Genomic DNA, 18,309 nt, shown 5'->3' with positions numbered 1-18,309 from the left:
TGACTGAGTAAGAAGAGCATTTTGTGCAGTGCCGGTTCCAGCGCTCGCAGTGTGTTATGAGGAATCTGGAACTTTCCCTTACTTTCCCAAAGGCCATGAACTAGTCTAAGCGATGTTGTAATTCATGATGTTCACAGAAGTTTGACCCCTAAAATAATGAAATCTGTTTCGGATATTGTGTTATTAATGAACGCTGTTTGTCTGTCTGTAAAGACTCAGCACACACTGCAGAAAGCTCTTCTCACTCAGTAATCTTGTCTTGTTTCTAGTCTAAATATCTAAATCTAGATCAGTAAAGCGACATAAGATATGTTTTCTTGTTTTAGGGAAAATAACTCAAAATGAAGAGAGTTTTTGCTTAAAATAAGATAAATAATCTGCCAATGGGGTGAGAAAAATATTTCTGATTGGGACAGAAACATGAAACCATTATTTTTCTCACCCCATTGATCATTTTGCCTGTTTTAAGCAAAAACTCTTCATTTGGATATTATTTTCAACATAACAAGAAAAAATATCTTATGTCGCTTTACTGATCTAGTAATATTTAGATATTTGGACTGGAAACAAGACAAAAATACCAAATAAGAAGAGCATTTCTTGCATTGTAGAAGCAGAAAACCACCTTTATTACATCAGACTTTTGCTTTAAATGTTTATTTATTCAGGAATCTCTGATCTAACATTGTACATAAATGAAGTGTAATTTTACAACATTTCAAGTTTTGTATTGCAACTTTATTTTCATGCCTATTAAAGTTTATTACATCACTATTTTTAATCATCTCTGTGTTGCTCATGCAAATAAAAGCTGGAGTTGGTCCTCATTGGTCCTCATTTGCCGAAGTTGGTGAATCTGAGCGCGGTGGCGGGTCTGACATTGACGTCCACGCTGGCTTTAATGTTCCTGAAGGTGGCGCTGTCGAAGTCGGCCACCAGTTTCTTCGGCCCGAGTCTGTAGGGTCTGAACGTCACACTCAGCCGGATTCTCTGCCCTGGGCCGAGCTCAGCGGTGCTATACATACACACACACACACACACAGCATAAAGTGAGTGAGTGTGTGTGTCCTTGTTTATGTTATATTGTGGGGATCAGTCAGCGGTCCCCACTTTTCAAAAGGCTTATAAATCAGACAGGAGGAGTTTTTATGAGAAAGTAAAAATGCAGAATGTTTCCTGTGATGGGTAGGTTTAGGGGCTGTGTGTGTGTGTGTGTGATGGGTAGGTTTAGGGGCTCTGTGTGTGTGTGTGTGTGTGTGTGATGGGTAGGTTTAGGGGCAGTGTGTGTGTGTGTGATGGGTAGGTTTAGGGGCAGTGTGTGTGTGATGGGTAGGTTTAGGGGCTGTGTGTGTGTGTGTGTGTGATGGGTAGGTTTAGGGGCTGTGTGTGTGTGTGATGGGTAGGTTTAGGGGCAGTGTGTGTGTGTGATGGGTAGGTTTAGGGGCAGTGTGTGTGTGTGTAGCGGTCGCTCACCTGGACGTCTCTGCTTGTTTCAGCAGGCCACTTCCAGTGAGTGTTACGCAGCAGTTCTTCAGAGCCACAGGCAGCGGGTTCTCAAACACGACCTCTGCGCTCATCTCTGAGTCCTGCAGCGGCGTCCCACTCACCTGAGACACATCACACGGGTTAGGGACACATACTGAGTGTGTGTGTGTGAGAGAGAGAGTGTGTGTGAGAGAGAGACAGTGTGTGTGAGTGTGGGAGAGAGAGAGATGTGTGTGTGTGTGTGTGAGAGAGTGTGAGAGAGAGAGAGTGTGTGTGTGTGTGTGTGTGAGTGAGTGTGAGTGTGTGTGTGCTCACCCTGATGACGAGGCTCGGGCTGTGTGGCACTATGTCCTTCTCCGCCAGATAAGTTTCCCCGGTTTTGTCCGTTGCGATCACACACACTTTGATGCAGTTGTTGTCCATCATCTTTGGTCCGTATGCAGCGAACGGCACCGTGAAGGAAAGAGTTTGTTCTGAAACACACCGGGATCGTTACACTCAGGACTCATCTGTGATTTAATTACATTTTACATCAAGAAAGTGGATGTTTAGGACAGTTAAAAGTTTTTTATATCACAACTTTATTTTCACATTGCAAAAAATACTTTTCTTACTCAGTATTTTTGTCTTGTTTCTAGTCCAAACATCCAGAGATTCTTAAAAGTATTTACTAGACAAGCAAAAGTAATTGTCTTGTTTCGGGAAAAATAACTCAAAATGAAGAGAGTTTTTGCTTAAAATAAGATAAATAATCTGCCAATGGGGTGAGAGAAATAATCTTGTTTTCTGTTTGAATTAAGATTATTTTTCTCACCCCATTGGCAGATGATTTACTATATAGGCCGTAGCATTTAAACAATGCCCAATCGGCACTAAGGGGCCTAAAGTGTGCCAAGAAAACATCCCCCACACCATTACACCACCACCACCAGCCTGCACAGTGGGAACAAGGCATGATGGATCCATGTTCTCATTCTGTTTACGCCAAATTCTGGCTCTACCATCTGAATGTCTCAACAGAAATTCGAGACTCATCAGACCAGGCAACATTTCTCCAGTCTTCAACTGTCCAATTTTGGTGAGCTTGTGCAGATTGTCGCCTCTTTTTCCTGTTTGTAGTGGAGATGAGTGGTACCCGGTGGGGTCTTCTGCTGGTGTAGCCCATCCGCCTCAAGGTTGTGTGTGTTGTGGCTTCACAAATGCTTTGCTGCATACCTCGGTTGTAACGAGTGGTTATTTCAGTCAAAGTTGCTCTTCTATCAGCTTGAATCAGTCGGCCCATTCTCCTCTGACCTCGAGCATCAACAAGGCATTTTCTCGCACAGGACTGCTGCATACTGGATGCTCTTCCCTTTTCACACCATTCTTTGTAAACCCTAGAAATGGTTGTGTGTGTAAATCCCAGTAACTGAGCAGATTGTGAAATACTCAGACCGGCCCGTCTGGCACCAACAACCATGCCACGCTCAAAACGGCTTAAATCACCTTTCTTTCCCATTCTGACATTCAGTTTGGAGTTCAGGAGATTGTCTTGACCAGGACCACACCCCTAAATGCACTGAAGAACTGCCATGTGATTGGCTGATTAGATAATTGCATTAATGAGAAATTGAACAGGTGCTCCTAATAATCCTTATGGGGAGTGTATAATGTCTATGTTTTTGATTTTGAGGGCTCCCCTCTTCACCCTTCATGTTTTCTTCTTCTGTGTGAAACAAGTTTTTGTTGTTGGGTCATTCCTTGTCAAAGGTTCCTGGCTAAAAATGTTGATTTTGAAAATATTTCTGGTGAAAGATACATAAATGTTGAAGAACACCAGAATATTAAATGTCACAGATGTATATTAACTGAGTAATCACTGTTTTAGAGGAGGGTCAAAATGACATCCGGAGCCAGATTACAGGCGTGTAAACATGACTTTATAAAGATGGCAGCTTCATTATTGTATTCTCACTCAGAGATTGGCAGATCTATTAGAGAAATCTGTTGACTTTATCAATCTGTGTCTCATTATATGCCAACGGTGAGCGCTCAAACATGGGGAAAAGCACAAAAAACTCAAGTTTGAATGCAGGTAACTCAAGAAGTATTACAGATATCTCAATATCCTTCCAGATTCTGGTTCTCAACAAACTTTTCTTGTAGTTTCTCCATTTTAAAGGCCCTTATATAGTTCAGTCCCAGAGATATGGAGATCTCTGACCATTTTATATTTTATTACTTGGCCTGCCCGATCGGTGGATATAAGCGTGAACCACACACACACACACACACACACACACACACACACACACACACACACACAAGCACTCGTACCTGCTTTGGGCTGCAGGTTTGTGTTGGTGCTGTTGCTCCAGATGTTGGCCGCTGGGTTCCCTGTGTATCTCATGACCTGGGCACTCATCTGGAGCGTCAGATCCTGGGCTTGTGTGCTGTCGCTCTTCAGAACGAGCTTCAGTTTGATGTCGGCTCCGTTCAGCGGAGGCCCGTCCAGACTGAGGTTCATCTGCAGCGCTGGACTCGGCGTCTCGCTCGCCCTCAGGTCACTCACTCGCTTCACCGCCTCCTGATACACCGCTCTCTCCTTCTCTGAACCTGAGGAGCAGATGGTCAGATATCAGCTGTGTGTGAGTGTGAGAGTGAGTGAGTGAGTGAGTGAGTGAGTGAGTGAGTGAGTGAGTGAGTGAGTGAGTGAGTGAGTGAGTGTGAGTGAGTGAGTGAGTGTGAGCGTGAGAGTGAGTGAGTGAGTGAGTGTGTGAGAGTAAGAGTGAGTGTGAGTGTGAGAGTGAGTGAGCATCTGAGAGTGAGTGAGCATGTGAGAGTGAGTGTGACAGTGTGTGAGACTGAGTGAGAGTGAGTGAGTGAGTGTGAGTGTGAGTGTGAGTGTGTGGGTGAGAGTGAGTGTAAGAGGGAGTGTGAGTGTTTGTGTGAGAGTGAGTGTGAGAGTGAGTGTGAGCATGAGAGTGAGTGTGTGAGAGTAAGAGTGAGTGTGACAGTGTGTGAGACTGAGTGTGAGTAAGAGTGTGAGTGAGAGTGTGAGTGTTTGTGTGAGAGTGAGTGTAAGAGTGAGAGTGAGTGTAAGAGTAAGTGTAAGAGTGCGTGTGAGTGAGAGTGTGAGTGTTTGTGCGAGAGTGAATGAGTGTGTGGGTGAGAGTAAGTGTAAGAGTGAGTGTAAGTGAGAGTGAGATTAAGAGTAAGCGTGAGTGTGAGTGTGAGTGAGTGAGATTGAAAGTAAGCGTGAGTGAGTAAGTGATAGTGAGTGTGAGAGTGAGTGTAAGTGAGAGTGAGTGAGTGTGAGAGTGAGTGTAAGTGAGAGTGAGTGTGATAGTGAGTGTAAGTGAGAGTGAGTGTGAGAGTGAGTGCAAGTGAGTGTAAGTGAGTGTAAGTGAGAGTGAGTGTGATAGTGAGTGTGAGAGTGAGTGTGAGTGAGTGAGATTGAAAGTAAGCGTGAGTGAGTGTAAGTGAGAGTGAGTGTGATAGTGAGTGTGAGAGTGAGTGTAAGTGAGTGTGAGAGTGAGTGTAAGTGAGAGTGAGTGTGATAGTGAGTGTGATAGTGAGTGTGAGAGTGAGTGCAAGTGAGTGTAAGTGAGTGTAAGTGAGAGTGAAAGTGATAGTGAGAGTGAGAGTGATAGTGAGTGTGAGAGTGAGTGTAAGTGAGAGTGAGTGCAAGTGAGTGTAAGTGAGAGTGAATGTGATAGTGAGTGTGAGTGTGAGAGTGAGTGTAAGTGAGTGTAAGTGAGTGTAAGTGAGTGTAAGTGAGAGTGAGTGTAAGTGAGTGTAAGTGAGAGTGAGTGTGAGAGTGAGTGTGAGTGTGAGTGTGAGTGTGCTAGTGAGTGTAAGTGAGATAGTGAGTGTAAGTGAGTGTAAGTGAGAGTGAGTGTGAGAGTGAGTGTAAGTGAGAGTGAGTGTAAGTGAGAGTGAGTGTAAGTGATAGTGAGTGTGATAGTGAGTGTAAGTGAGTGAGTGTGTGTGAGAGTGAGTGTGATAGTGAGTGTAAGTGAGAGTGAGTGTGATAGTGAGTGTAAGTGAGTGTAAGTGAGAGTGAGTGTGATAGTGAGTGTAAGTGAGAGTGAGTGTGAGAGTGAGTGTGATAGTGAGTGTAAGTGAGAGTGAGTGTGAGAGTGAGTGCAAGTGATAGTGAGTGTGATAGTGAGTGTAAGTGAGAGTGAGTGTGATAGTGAGTGAGAGTGAGTGTGATAGTGAGTGTAAGTGAGAGTGAGTGTGATAGTGAGTGTGAGAGTGAGTGTGAGAGTGAGTGTAAGTGATAGTGAGTGTGAGTGTAAGTGAGTGTAAGTGAGAGTGAGTGTGATAGTGAGTGTAAGTGAGAGTGAGTGTGATAGTGAGAGTGAGTGTAAGTGAGAGTGAGTGTAAGTGATAGTGAGTGTGAGAGTGAGTGTGATAGTGAGTGTGATAGTGAGTGTAAGTGAGAGTGAGTGTGAGAGTGAGTGTAAGTGAGTGTGATAGTGAGTGTGAGAGTGAGTGTGCTAGTGAGTGTAAGTGAGATAGTGAGTGTAAGTGAGAGTGAGTGTAAATGAGTGTAAGTGAGAGTGAGTGTAAGTGATAGTGAGTGTGATAGTGAGTGTGTGTGAGAGTGAGAGTGAGTGTGATAGTGAGTGTGAGTGTGATAGTGAGTGTAAGTGAGAGTGAGTGTGATAGTGAGTGTAAGTGAGTAGAAGTGAGAGTGAGTGTGATAGTGAGTGTAAGTGAGAGTGAGTGTGATAGTGAGTGTGAGAGTGAGTGTGATAGTGAGTGTAAGTGAGTGTGAGAGTGAGTGCAAGTGATAGTGAGTGTGATAGTGAGTGTAAGTGAGAGTGAGTGTGATAGTGAGTGAGAGTGAGTGTAAGTGAGAGTGAGTGTGATAGTGAGTGTGAAAGTGAGTGTGAGAGTGAGTGTGATAGTGAGTGTAAGTGTAAGTGAGTGTAAGTGAGAGTGAGTGTGATAGTGAGTGTAAGTGAGAGTGAGTGTGATAGTGAGAGTGAGTGTAAGTGAGTGTGAGAGTCAGTGTAAGTGAGTGTAAGTGAGAGTGAGTGTGATAGTGAGTGTGAGAGTTAGTGTAAGTGAGAGTGAGTGTGAGAATGAGTGTAAGTGAGAGTGAGTGTAAGTGAGAGTGAGTGTGATAGTGAGTGTGATAGTGAGTGTAAGTGAGAGTGAGTGTAAGTGAGTGTAAGTGAGAGTGAGTGTAAGTGATAGTGAGTGTGATAGTGAGTGTGATAGTGAGTGTAAGTGTGAGTGTGTGTGAGTGAGTGTGATAGTGAGTGTGAGTGTGATAGTGAGTGTAAGTGAGAGTGAGTGTAAGTGAGTGTAAGTGAGAGTGAGTGTGATAGTGAGTGTAAGTGAGAGTGAGTGTGATAGTGAGTGTGAGAGTGAGTGTGATAGTGAGTGTAAGTGAGAGTGAGTGTGAGAGTGAGTGCAAGTGATAGTGAGTGTAAGTGAGAGTGAGTGTGATAGTGAGTGAGAGTGAGAGTGAGTGTGATAGTGAGTGTAAGTGAGAGTGAGTGTGATAGTGAGTGTGAAAGTGAGTGTGAGAGTGAGTGTGATAGTGAGTGTAAGTGAGAGTGAGTGTGAGTGTAAGTGAGTGTAAGTGAGAGTGAGTGTAAGTGAGTGTGAGTGAGTGTAAGTGAGAGTGAGTGTGATAGTGAGTGTGAGAGTGAGTGTAAGTGAGAGGGAGTGTGATAGTGAGTGTAAGTGAGTGTAAGTGAGAGTGAGTGATAGTGAGTGTGAGAGTGAGTGTAAGTGAGTGTAAGTGAGAGTGAGTGTGATAGTGAGTGTGATAGTGAGTGTGATAGTGAGAGTGAGTGTAAGTGAGTGTGAGAGTGAGTGTGAGAGTGAGTGTAAGTGAATGTAAGTGAGAGTGAGTGTGATAGTGAGTGTGATAGTGAGTGTAAGTGAGAGTGAGTGTGATAGTGAGTGTAAGTGAGTGTAAGTGAGAGTGAGTGATAGTGAGTGTGAGAGTGAGTGTAAGTGAGAGTGAGTGTGATAGTGAGTGTGAGTGTGAGTGTAAGTGAGAGTGAGTGTGAGAGTGAGTGTGAGAGTGAGTGTAAGTGAGAGTGAGTGTAAGTGAGAGTGAGTGTGATAGTGAGTGTGATAATGAGTGTGATAGTGAGTGTAAGTGAGAGTGAGTGTGATAGTGAGTGTAAGTGAGTGTAAGTGAGAGTGAGTGTGATAGTGAGTGTGAGAGTGAGTGTGATAGTGAGTGTGAGAGTGAGTGTGATAGTGAGTGTGATAGTGAGTGTAAGTGAGTGTAAGTGAGAGTGAGTGTGATAGTGAGTGTGAGAGTGAGTGTGATAGTGAGTGTGATAGTGAGTGTAAGTGAGAGTGAGTGTGAGAGTGAGTGTAAGTGAGTGTAAGTGAGAGTGAGTGTGATAGTGAATGTAAGAGTGAGAGTGAGTGTAAGTGAGAGTGAGTGTGATAGTGAGTGTGAGAGTGAGTGTAAGTGAGAGTGAGTGTAAGTGAGAGTGAGTGTGAGAGTGAGTGTAAGTGAGAGTGAGTGTGATAGTGAGTGTAAGTGAGTGTAAGTGAGAGTGAGTGTGATAGTGAGTGTAAGTGAGAGTGAGTGTGATAGTGAGTGTAAGAGTGAGTGTAAGTGAGAGTGAGTGTGATAGTGAGTGTGAGTGTGATAGTGAGTGTATGTGAGTGTAAGTGAGAGTGAGTGTGATAGTGAGTGTGATAGTGAGTGTGAGAGTGAGTGTAAGTGAGTGTAAGTGAGAGTGAGTGTGATAGTGAGTGTGATAGTGAGTGTGATAGTGAGAGTGAGTGTGAGAGTGAGTGTGAGAGTGAGTGTGATAGTGAGTGTGATAGTGAGTGTAAGTGAGTGTAAGTGAGAGTGAGTGTGATAGTGAGTGTGAGAGTGAGTGTAAGTGAGAGTGAGTGTGATAGTGAGTGTAAGAGTGAGTACTCTGAGTGTGTGAGTGAGTGAGTGTGAGTCTGAGAGTAAGAGTAAGCCTGAGTGTGAGAGGGAGTGTAAGTGTAAGTGAGAGTGTAAGAATGAGAGTAAGCGTGGGTGTAAAAGCGTGAGTGTGAGAGTGAGTGTAAGCGTGGGTGTAAAAGCGTGAGAGTGAGTGAGTGTGTGTGAGTGTGTGTAAGTGTGAGACGGACCCTCTGGGTGCTTGTACTGCTCTGTGATGTCTTGTCTGCTGTTGCTGCCGACGGCCTTAGTGCTGATGTTCTGTCCGACCGTTCGCGTGTCTGAGATGATCTTCTTCTTGGAGCCGTTGGCCATGATGAGCCACGTGACCTTATCCGCGTTGACCTCTCCGAACACAAACGGCACGTCGTATTTGACCTCTGTGTGACCCATCAAGACGGCTTTCACTGGGGCGGGACCAAGGCAGTAAATGCCTGATGCAGTGGAGAGAGATCATGAGTTAGATTATTTTACATGTGTGTGTGTGTGTGACTGTGTGACTGCATGTGTGTGTCTGTGTGTGAGAGAGCCTGTGCACCTGAGCTCTTCTCCTGCGGTGTCGGGTCCAGAACCTGCCAGCCGTCGTACAGCGAGTCTTTGCAGAGATCCGGACGCTTCATCCATCCCTCCACCCACACATGATAATTCCTGCATCACATCAATAACATCAGTCAGAGCGTTTACATGCACGCTCTTAAAGGGTTAGTTGACCCAATAATGAAATGTCTGTCATTAACTCCTCTCCCTAATGTCGCTCCACACCCGTAAGACCTCCGCTCATCTTCACACACAGTTTAAGATATTTTATATTTAGTCTGAGAGCGTATGCAAGTGTATGCACACTATACTGTCCATGTCCAGAAAGGGAATAAAAACATCATCACAGTAGTCCATATGAGACATCAGTGGGTTAATTAGAGTCTCTTGAAGCATCCAAAATACATTTGGGTCCAAAAATAACAAAAACTACGACTTTATTCAGCATTGGCTTCTCTTCCGCGTTTGTGTTCAATCCTCAGATAAAGATTCAAACGGTTATGAGTCAGTGAATCGATTCATGATTCGGATCGCCAATGTCTCGTGATTTCAGCAGTTTGACATGCGATCCGAATCATGAATCATGGGGGCAATGCTGTTTCATGCATACTGAGCTTTTTACACTGGTAAAGACTTGGACTCCCATCCTGAACATGGACAACGTTTCAAAAAGTAAGACATTTGATGGAGTATTTCTGTGTCAAAAATACTCCTTCCGGAATTTTTTTCCGAGTATGGGTCTGTGTGACGTCAAATGGGGCGGAATTTCCTTAAACGGGCCGTATGGGCTCTTCTCCTGCACACGATCAGATCTGGCCAGTCCCTCAGCTCATTTACTCGAGTCCTGTACTGAAGTTCACTTTTTGAGTATCTGCGCTTTACTGGAGTATTATTTTTTCTGTAATCTTCTGACTTTAACTTCACTCCATCTGAAAGACAAATATCGTCCTCTTTACTCCACTACATTTCTATCAAGGTCCTCGAAGTGGAAAGTCGTTTCTGTCGCAGCTTTGAAAGTCAGCGGATGATTTTTTTCTTCTCTAAAAGAGCCAGGTGGCTCGTCTCGTTGAGAAACGACTGACATGAATAAAATACAGTGAATAAGCTCATTTAGACGGCTTTAGCTAGCTTGTAGTCTCAGTAGGGTGAATTCAAAGTGATTGGGACACTTCAAGTCATCTTAGTGGCAAAAAGTGTCCCAATCACCCTGAAATCACCCTATGCATCATTTATCCGCCGTCTATAGTCATTGCGTCTCCTAAGCTCCGCCCAAATCCCGCCTCTTTGCCTATTTTCTGTTTTCCGCAAGTGACACGCAATGACGCTTTGCCAAGAAGTCTCTTCTTTACGCTTCAGAACGGCTCATCGGAATCCTACGGCTGACGCCACGGACACTACGGTCATATTTTTTTACAGTCTATGGAGTAAACACACAAATGTTGACAAGCCGCCAAGCATTCATTTACAGTAGCGTCACATACCGTGAGACCGCTGCAGGCTCACACCCCTACTTACCAAACACTGTCCATGTTTCGTTTGGGTCTCACGCCGTAGTCGCCGAAATACTCGTCAACGACGAGGTTCTGATCCGTATCGTGAGCCGACTGATAGTTGGTGACGACCCGACACGGGATCCCCAAACACCTCAGAACTGTGTGTGAGAGTGTATATGAGAGAGTGTACGAGTAAGAGTGTGTGAGTGTTTGTGTGAGAGAGTGTAAGAGTGAGTGCTTGTGTGAAAGTCTGAGAGAGTGTGTGAAAGTGTGTGTGTGTGTCTGTGTGAGAGTGCAGGAGTGAGAGAGTGTGTGAAAGTTAGTGTGTGTGAGAGAGGTTGTGAGTGAGTCTGAGAGTGGGAGAGTCTGAGAGTGAGAGAGTGAGTGTGTGAGTGAGAGAGTCTGAGAGTGTGTGAGTGAGTGTGTGAGTGAGTGCTTGTGTGAAAGTCTGAGAGAGTGTGTGAAAGTGTGTGTGTGTGTGTCTGTGTGAGAGTGCGGGAGTGAGAGAGTGTGTGAAAGTTAGTGTGTGTGAGAGAGGTTGTGAGTGAGAGTGAGAGAGTGTGTGAGTGTGAGAGTGAGAGAGTGTGTGTGAGTGAGAGAGTGTGTGAGTGAGTGTGTGAGAGAGTCTCAGAGTGAGAGAGTGTGAGAGTGAGAGAGTGTGTGAGTGAGAGAGTCTGAGAGTGAGAGAGTCTGAGAGTGTGTGAGTGAGAGAGTCTGAGAGTGAGAGAGTGTGTGAGTGAGAGAGTCTGAGAGTGAGAGAGTCTGAGAGTGAGAGAGTGTGTGAGTGAGAGAGTCTGAGAGTGAGAGAGTCTGAGAGTGTGTGAGTGAGAGAGTCTGAGAGTGAGAGAGTCTGAGAGTGTGTGAGTGAGTGTGTGAGTGTGAAAGTGAGAGAGTGTGTGAGTGAGAGTGTGAGAGAGTCTCAGAGTGAGAGAGTGTGAGAGTGAGAGAGTGTGTGAGTGAGAGTGTGAGAGAGTCTCAGAGTGAGAGAGTGTGAGAGTGAGAGAGTGTGTGAGTGAGAGTGTGAGAGAGTCTCAGAGTGAGAGAGTGTGAGAGTGAGAGAGTGTGTGAGTGAGAGTGTGTGAGTGAGAGAGTCTGAGAGTGTGTGAGTGAGTGTGTGAGTGAGTGTGAAAGTGAGAGAGTGTGTGAGTGACAGAGTGTGTGAGTGTGAGAGTGTGTGAGTGAGTATGTGATTGTGAGAGTGTGTGAGTGTTAGAGTGTGAGTTTGTGTGTATGTGTGTGTGTGTGTGTGTGTGTACCAGTGCACATGACCGCTGCAAACACCCAGCATTGCCCGAATTTGACGGGATGGCAGTCGTATTTGATCCATCGCCTCAGGATGTCGACGCTGCTGCTCCAGTTGGACGGCAGGACTCCTCCGATGTACGTCCCGTCCCATTGGCCCATCAGAACGCCCTTATCATCGTCTGAGTTTATCTGCACATTAACACAGAAATATATCATCGTCTGAGAGTGAATGTGAGTGAGTGTGAGTTTGTGTCCTCATATGTCACACACACACACACACACACACACACACACACAGTGTGTGTGTGACATATGAGGACACAGATGTGTATAATGCCATGGGTATGACACAGGTATTACAGGAGAGGGTGAAATATGAGGACATTACCCATGGCCCCACTTTACAAAAGGCTTATAAATCACACAGGAGGAGTTTTTATGAGAAAGTAAAAATGCAGAGTAGTGTGTGTGTGTGTGTGTGATGGGTAGGTTTAGGGGCAGTGTGTGTGTGATGGGTAGGTTTAGGGGCTGTGTGTGTGTGTGTGTGTGTGTGTGTGTGTGTGTGTGTGTGTGTGTGTGTGTGTGTGTGTGTGTGTGTGTGTGTGTGTGTGTGTGTGTGTGTGTGATGGGTAGGTTTAGGGGCAGTATAAGGGGATAGAAAATATGGTTTGTACAGTATAAAAACCATTATGCCTATAGGATGTCCCGACATTTCACAAAAACTAACGTGTGTGTGTGTGTGTTTGAGCGTGTGTGTGTGTGTGTGTGTGTGTGTGTTACCATAGAGCTGACGACTCGACTGATGTAGATTGGGTTACATCTTGCTGCGTAATCCTCCGCTGCGTCTTTCAGACACTTCGGGTTCTGATCCAGCAGCGTCAGGCAGATATCCAGAACGTCTTCCTCAAACTACACACACACACACACACACACACACACACACACACACACACACAGACAGACGGAAACTGATTGTCAATATATGAGCCATAAGGGCCTGATCATACTCAACTAAAACACACCTGTGAGTAAGAGTGAGTGTGAGAGAGTGTGAAAGTGAGGGAGAGACTGTGTGTGTGTGTGTCCTTGTTTATATTACAATGTGGTGATTAGCCAGCGGTGATCAAAAGGCTTATAAATCACACGGGATGAGTTTTTTTTGTTGAGAAAAATGAAAAATTCCTGTGATGGGTAGGTTTAGAGGCTGTGTGTGTGTGTGTGTGTGTGTGTGTGTGCGCACAGCCGCTCTTCTCACCTGACCGTAGTCCCAGCTCACACTGGTGATGTATTCATCCACTCCTTTATACACTATTCCATGTTCACTCATGACGTATTCCTGCCGCTCCGCTTCATTCGGCATAAACACCCAATCATCTGAGAGACAAACACAGGCTTCAGTGGCACACACACACACACTCTTAAAGCGTTAGTTCAGCCAGTAATGTAAATTGTGTGATTAATTCCTCCTGTGGTTGGCCAGCCATCAGTCCTCCGCTCATCTTCACACACAGATGAAGATATTAGTGTTGAAATCCGATGGCTCAGAAAGGCCTTCATTGACACCAATGTCATTTCCTCTCTCAAGACCCATAAAGGCACTAAAGACGTCGTTACAAAGCCCATCTCACTACAGCGGCTCTACAATCATTGATGAAGAGGCCAGAATAGAGTTAGTGCGCAAAAACACTAAATAACGACTTATATAGTGATGGCCGATTTCAGAACAAAGCTTCAACCGTTATGAGTCAGTGAATCGATTCATGATTCGAACCGTTATGAGTCAGTGAATCGATTCATGATTCGGATCGCGTGTCAAACTGCTGAAATCACGAGACTCTGGTGATCCGAATCATGAATCATTTCATGGATCTTAACAGTTCGAATCTAGAGTGTGAGAGAGTGTGTGAGTGTGAGAATGTGTGAGTGAGTGTGAGAGTGTGTGTTTGAGAGTGTGAGTGTGTGTGTGAGAATGTGTGTGTGTGAGTTAGAGAATGTGTGTGTGTGAGTGTGAAAATGTGTGTGTGAGTGTGAGAGTGTGTGTGTGAGTGTGAAAATGTGTGTGTGAGTGTGAAAATGTGTGTGTGAGTGTGAGAATGTGTGTGTGTGTGTGTGTGTAGACGCACCTTCACACCAGGGGTTGAACAGCACAGTCAGTGCTCTCTCCAATTGAGTGGAGCTGGATCCGCTTCTGACCGACAGCGAGTACAGACCCACACAGGCATCCGGCGGACACATGACGGACAGGTCAACGCTGGAGGCGGAGCTGGAGGCGGGGCTAGACCTGGGGGCAGAGGCAGGGCTAGACCTGGATGCGGAGGCGGGGCTAGACCTGGGGGCGGAGCTGGAGCTGCTCAACACCGCCACTCTCCAGCGGTTTGCAGGACCCTTAGTGCCGAAGGACGAGCTCGTGCCTTTCTGTTCACACGCACAGGGACCTTCAGCACAGAGAAAACACTCAGTCAACATCACTGCACCGATCAGGCATAACATTATGACCAGTGAATAACAATAATGATCTCTTCATCACGGTTAGGGATTTATTTAATTTAGTTAATTCACCCGTCTCCACGGTGATCTGGATGTCGTCCGGCTGCAGACTCTCGCCGCTGACGGTCAGACTGAAGGCTTTTCCTCTGCGGATGATCAGGCGATCCAGCGAGATCTCACTGGTCTGATGATCCCTGTTATTCTTCACACACTGCAAATCCAGCTTCATCGCGGCTGCTGCAAACACACAGACACACACACACGTGAGTTCATCAGTTCATCAGTTACCTCATAACTAGTCGATCCAGTTTCTGTGTCTGAGATTTCATCACAGCTGCTGGAGATCGGGCGTGTCCGTCCGGATGAATGACGCTCATCTCAGAAACACTTTCCACACTCACACATTCCATTACTGAAGGAAAAACCGTCAGGTGTGTGTGATTATCAGCCGAGCCCTGTGTGTATGCTGCGGGCAATCAATATTACTCAATACGCAACTGTGTAATTACTGTGGAAGCCTCTGTCTGCCATGGAATAAAACATATACAAGCAGATATTAGCTCCGAAATGTAAGATCTAAAAAAAACATAAAGTCCGAATTATGAGAAATAAACTCGGAATTATTACATTTACATTTAGCAGTCGCTTTTATCCAAAGCGACTTACATTGCATTCAAGGTACACATTTTACATTTTGTCAATTCTTGCTTTCCCTGGGAATCGAACCCATGACCTTGGCGTTGCTAGCGTCACACTCTACTGATTGAGCTACAGGGAAAATTGAAAATAAACTCGGAATTATGAGAAATAAACTGAATTGTGAGAAATAAACTCTAAATTATGAGAAATAAACTCTGAATTATGGAAAATAAACTCGGAATTATGGAAAATAAACTCGGAATTATGGAAAAAAAACTCGGAATTATGGAAAATAAACTCGGAATTATGGAAAAAAAACTCGGAATTATGGAAAATAAACTCGGAATTACGGAAAATAAACTCGGAATTATGATAAATAAACTCGGAATTATGGAAAATAAACTCAGAATTATGGAAAATAAACTCGGAATTATGGAAAAAAAACTCGGAATTATGGAAAATAAACTCTGAATTATGGAAAATAAACTCGGAATTATGGAAAATAAACTGGGAATTATGGAAAATAAACTTGGAATTATGATAAACTCGGAATTATGGAAAATAAACTCGGAATTATGGAAAAAAACCTCGGAATTATGGAAAATAAACTCTGAATTATGGAAAATAAACTCTGAATTATGGAAAATAAACTCGGAATTATGGAAAATAAACTCGAAATTATGGAAAATAAACTCGGAATTATGGAAAATAAACTCTGAATTATGGAAAATAAACTCGGAATTATGGAAAATTAACTCGGAATTACGGAAAATAAACTCGGAATTATGATAAATAAACTCGGAATTATGGAAAATAAACTCGGAATTATGGAAAATAAACTCGGAATTATGGAAAATAAACTCGGAATTATGGAAAATAAACTGGGAATTATGGAAAATAAACTCGGAATTATGGAAAATAAACTGGGAATTATGGAAAATAAACTCGGAATTATGATAAATAAACTCGAAATTATGGAAAATAAACTCGGAATTATGGAAAATAAACTCGGAATTATGGAAAATAAACTCGGAATTATGGAAAAAAAACTCGGAATTATGGAAAATAAACTCTGAATTATGGAAAATAAACTCGGAATTATGGAAAATAAACTCTGAATTATGGAAAATAAACTCGGAATTATGGAAAAAAAACTCGGAATTATGGAAAATAAACTCTGAATTATGGAAAAAAAACTCGGAATTATGGAAAATAAACTCGGAATTATGGAAAATAAACTCGGAATTATGGAAAATAAACTCGGAATTATGGAAAATAAACTCGGAATTATGGAAAATAAACTCGGAATTATGGTTCTTACAGCCCCTGGCCCTGTCTAAGTCCAGGTTATAAACACATTTATTCAGACTGGCCTTTAACACACACTGAGTCACTTTGATTTTTGTATTTTTTGTATTTTTGTGTAACTGTTGCTCTGGTTATTGCTTAATGCATTCATCTATTATATATTGTAGATGTTCTTCTGTTTTAAATGTAAAGCACCGTGGTCCTCCTTTTGGTTGTTGGAAGGTGCTATACAAATAAAGTTTGATTGATAAATAAACTCAGAATTAGGAGAAATAAGAATTAAAGAGATAAATGACCTCACACTGACCTTTAGTCGTTTTATTCGGTGGCAGAAACGATCTCCCGTAAGTCAGACAGTAATAAGGACTTTGTAATAATGTGTAAAGTGATGTTAATGAAGTTTTTTAGTTTGAGATGTTGAGACGGACCTGAACACTGACCGTGTGTTCCTGATGTTAGTCAGCCTATGGAGCCTCATCTTTAACCGCTGAGAGACTCTAATAAACACTACACACACACACACACTCACATCATACACCTTTACTGTTCACAGAAATATGAACATTCCTTCAGTGATATTCAAAGCTGTTCAGAAGAAAAAATCAGTTCAAAGTCGGACTCACCCTGATTTTGTCTGACGGCGCTCCTGCTGCTCAGATTCACACTCATGTTTCCTCAGATCAGTGTGTGTGAGTGAGTGAGAGTGAGTGAGAGTGGTGCTTTATATCCAGATGTGTGTGTGCGTGTGTGTGTGTAGTTTATAAGAGCCTATCCCTGTTGCTCCCACAAGCTTAGAACACTGAATCCTCCCGTCCCATACGTGTGTGTGTGTATGTGTGTGTGTGTGTGTGTGTGTGTGTGAGTGTCACTGATTACACACTCCAGTGATGATGAAACACCGTCTGATGCTGTAATAATCTCAGTTCGGATGGAATTACATGAATGTTCCAGAAAACAAACATAAAGTAAATGGATTCATCTGAGTATAAAACATACAAAATGTATCAGTGTTTCCTAATTAGAAGAAGCGTCCTCAATACGGGTTTATTTGTATGAGCAATATATTTATTATAGTTATTATTAATCTTTAGTAATGTTAGTTGATAAAAATACTCAAAAAAATAACTGTTCATTGTTAATAAATCGACAGTTCTTGTTTTAAATGTAAATTTCCAGTGTTTATTATGAATGATTTCCGTGATGACGAGGGCGGGGCCACCTGTCACTCACATGAGATGCCTTGTTATGGCACAATAGAGAAGAAAAGAAAATATATACACTTTATATTGCCAGAAGTATTGTGATCCCTGAGTTCAGGTGTTCAGTCCCTTCATGGCCACAGGTGTATAAATCAAGCCATTGGGAACAATAGAAACTCAGCCACGAAGTGTTAAATCCCAGAGCGGGGTCAGCGCACGCTGAGGGTCACAGTGCGCAGAAGTCTCCAACTTTCTGCAGAGTCAACAGCTCCAGACCTCCAGACTTCTGTGGCCTTCAGATGAGCTCAAGAACAGCGGAGAGAGCTTCATGGAATGGGTTTCCATGGCCGAGCAGCTCATCCAAGCCTTACATCACCAAGAGAAATGCAAAGCGTGGGATGCAGTGGAGTAAAGCAGCCGCCACTGGACTCTAGAGCAGTGAGACGTGTTCTCTGAGCGACCAATCACGCTTCAGTCGGACAATCACATGGACGAGTCTGGGTTTGGCCATCGCCAGGAGAACGGGACTCGCCTGACTGCAGTGTGCAAAGTGTAAAGTTTGGTGGAGGGGGGATTATGGAGTAGGGTTGTTTTTCAGGGGTTGGCCACTTAGTTCCAGTGAAAGGAACTCTTAATGCTTCACCAAGACCTTTTGGACAATTTCACGCTCCCATCTTTGTGTGATCAGTTTGTGGACGGCCCCTTCCTGTCCCAGCATGACTGCGCTCCAGTGCACAAAGCGTCGCTCCATAAAGACATGGATGAGGAGTTTGGTGTGGAGGAACTGGACTGGCCTGCACAGAGTCCTGAGCTCAACCCGATAGAACAGCTTTGGGATGAATTAGAGCGGAGACTGAGAGCCAGGCCTTCTCGTCCAACATCAGTGCCTGACCTCACAAATGAGCTTCTAGAAGAATGGGCAAAAATCCCCATAAACACACTCCTAAACCTTGAGGAAAGCCTTCCCAGAAGAGCTGGAGCTGTTAGAGAGGGTGGGCCGACTCCAGATTAA

The 18,309-nt window shown here is 43.9% G+C and overlaps 1 protein-coding gene across 3 annotated transcripts; it reads right to left on the bottom strand.

The window, feature by feature from the left end:
- Positions 1-29: 29 nt before the first annotated feature.
- On the bottom strand, positions 30-16,782 carry tgm8 (transglutaminase 8). 3 transcript variants are annotated; one of them, XM_067458688.1, is made up of 13 exons: positions 16,722-16,782; positions 14,224-14,388; positions 13,788-14,099; positions 12,920-13,038; positions 12,445-12,573; positions 11,676-11,853; positions 10,442-10,577; positions 8,928-9,037; positions 8,581-8,823; positions 3,802-4,080; positions 1,801-1,958; positions 1,474-1,607; positions 30-1,015 (listed from the first exon to the last, which is right to left on the bottom strand). In XM_067458688.1, the coding sequence occupies exons 1-13, from the start codon at positions 16,765-16,767 to the stop codon at positions 835-837; spliced, it is 2,190 nt and encodes a 729-aa protein (XP_067314789.1). In that variant the 5' UTR covers positions 16,768-16,782; the 3' UTR covers positions 30-834. The 3 variants fall into 3 exon arrangements, with proteins under 3 accessions (XP_067314789.1, XP_067314792.1, XP_067314791.1); XM_067458691.1 differs by lacking the exon at positions 16,722-16,782 and adding an exon at positions 14,484-14,619; XM_067458690.1 differs by lacking the exon at positions 16,722-16,782 and adding an exon at positions 14,553-14,560.
- Between the last annotated feature and the right edge of the window lie 1,527 nt (positions 16,783-18,309).

This window comes from Pseudorasbora parva, chromosome 12 (genome assembly GCF_024679245.1).
Source record: "Pseudorasbora parva isolate DD20220531a chromosome 12, ASM2467924v1, whole genome shotgun sequence".
In the NCBI taxonomy this organism is placed as follows: domain Eukaryota; kingdom Metazoa; phylum Chordata; class Actinopteri; order Cypriniformes; family Gobionidae; genus Pseudorasbora; species Pseudorasbora parva.
Note: the sequence above shows the minus strand (reverse complement) of the source record. Positions and strands in the feature narration are given on the sequence as shown.

What these genes read in the sequence shown, in the direction of transcription:
- tgm8 (XM_067458688.1), bottom strand. Translation starts at nt 16,767, where the DNA reads ATGAGTGTGAATCTGAGCAGCAGGAGCGCCGTCAGACAAAATCAGG. An exon ending in CGAAACATGGACAGTGTTTG is followed by an intron (nt 9,038 to 10,441) that starts GTAAGTAGGGGT and finishes GATGTGATGCAG; the next exon opens with GAATTATCATGTGTGGGTGG. An exon ending in AAACCTGCAGCCCAAAGCAG is followed by an intron (nt 1,959 to 3,801) that starts GTACGAGTGCTT and finishes GGTGTGTTTCAG; the next exon opens with AACAAACTCTTTCCTTCACG.